At 71.4% G+C, this 676-nt stretch overlaps 1 protein-coding gene across 1 annotated transcript in view; it reads left to right on the top strand.

Annotated features, from left to right (window-relative positions):
* The first annotated feature begins 4 nt into the window (after positions 1–4).
* CD34 (CD34 molecule) overlaps positions 5–676 on the top strand; it is a 28,029-nt gene continuing 27,357 nt past the window's right edge. Inside the window, exon 1 of the mRNA XM_008068309.2 lies at positions 5–180. Within this exon, the coding sequence (XP_008066500.1) occupies positions 102–180 (79 nt within the window). The 5' untranslated portion in view covers positions 5–101. The remainder of the gene's footprint in view (positions 181–676) is intronic.

The raw sequence follows: 676 nt of genomic DNA, 5'->3' as shown, positions 1-676 counted from the left end.
CCCCCCCCCCCCCCCCCCCCGGGCAGAGGGGGCGGGAGGAGCGCGTCCCGGCCAGGCTGCGTCTTGACTCCGTGCATCTCCTCGAGAGCCGCGCGGGAAGGATGCTGGTCCGCAGCAGCGCGCGCGCGGGGCCCGGGATGCCGCCGGGCTGGACCGCGCTCTGCCTGCTGAGTCTGTTGCGTGAGTATCGCCTGCGCGCCGGGGCCGCCCCACTTCGCGGCGGGGAGGGTCGAGGCTGCCCCGGAGCTAAACCGCAGAGCAGAGTCGCGCGGAGGGCGGGGACCCTCGCCCCAACCCACGCTCTGCCGCCCCCGCGACTGCTGCTGCCGCCCCCGGCTGCTCCAGCCCGGCCCAGAGCCTCACCTGGGAGCCGGTGGGGATGGGAGGGGGAGAGACGGACACCTCGCCGGGAGTGTGCATGAGCGGAGGTGTGAGCGGGACAGCACGACTCCCTCGAAAGGATTGAGATTAAGCGCTTTGGAGTTGCCAGGGTCTCTTCGCGTTGCCAAAGGTGCGGAGCGCAAAGTTGGAGCCAGAACAGGAGAACGGGGGGGAGGAGAGAAGCAGAGAAGTTTTGTGGCTGTTGGTTGATTCAGAAAGCAGAGGCCCTGAGCGGGTTGCAAGGAAGCGGCCCAGGCGCCCACCGGGCACCGGGACGGGGGGGGGGGGGGCCGGG

The sequence above is a fragment of the Carlito syrichta genome, unplaced genomic scaffold (assembly GCF_000164805.1).
Source record: "Carlito syrichta isolate Samal-C Ts95f unplaced genomic scaffold, Tarsius_syrichta-2.0.1 Scaffold310050, whole genome shotgun sequence".
Classification (NCBI taxonomy): Eukaryota; Metazoa; Chordata; class Mammalia; order Primates; family Tarsiidae; genus Carlito; species Carlito syrichta.
Note: the sequence above shows the minus strand (reverse complement) of the source record. Positions and strands in the feature narration are given on the sequence as shown.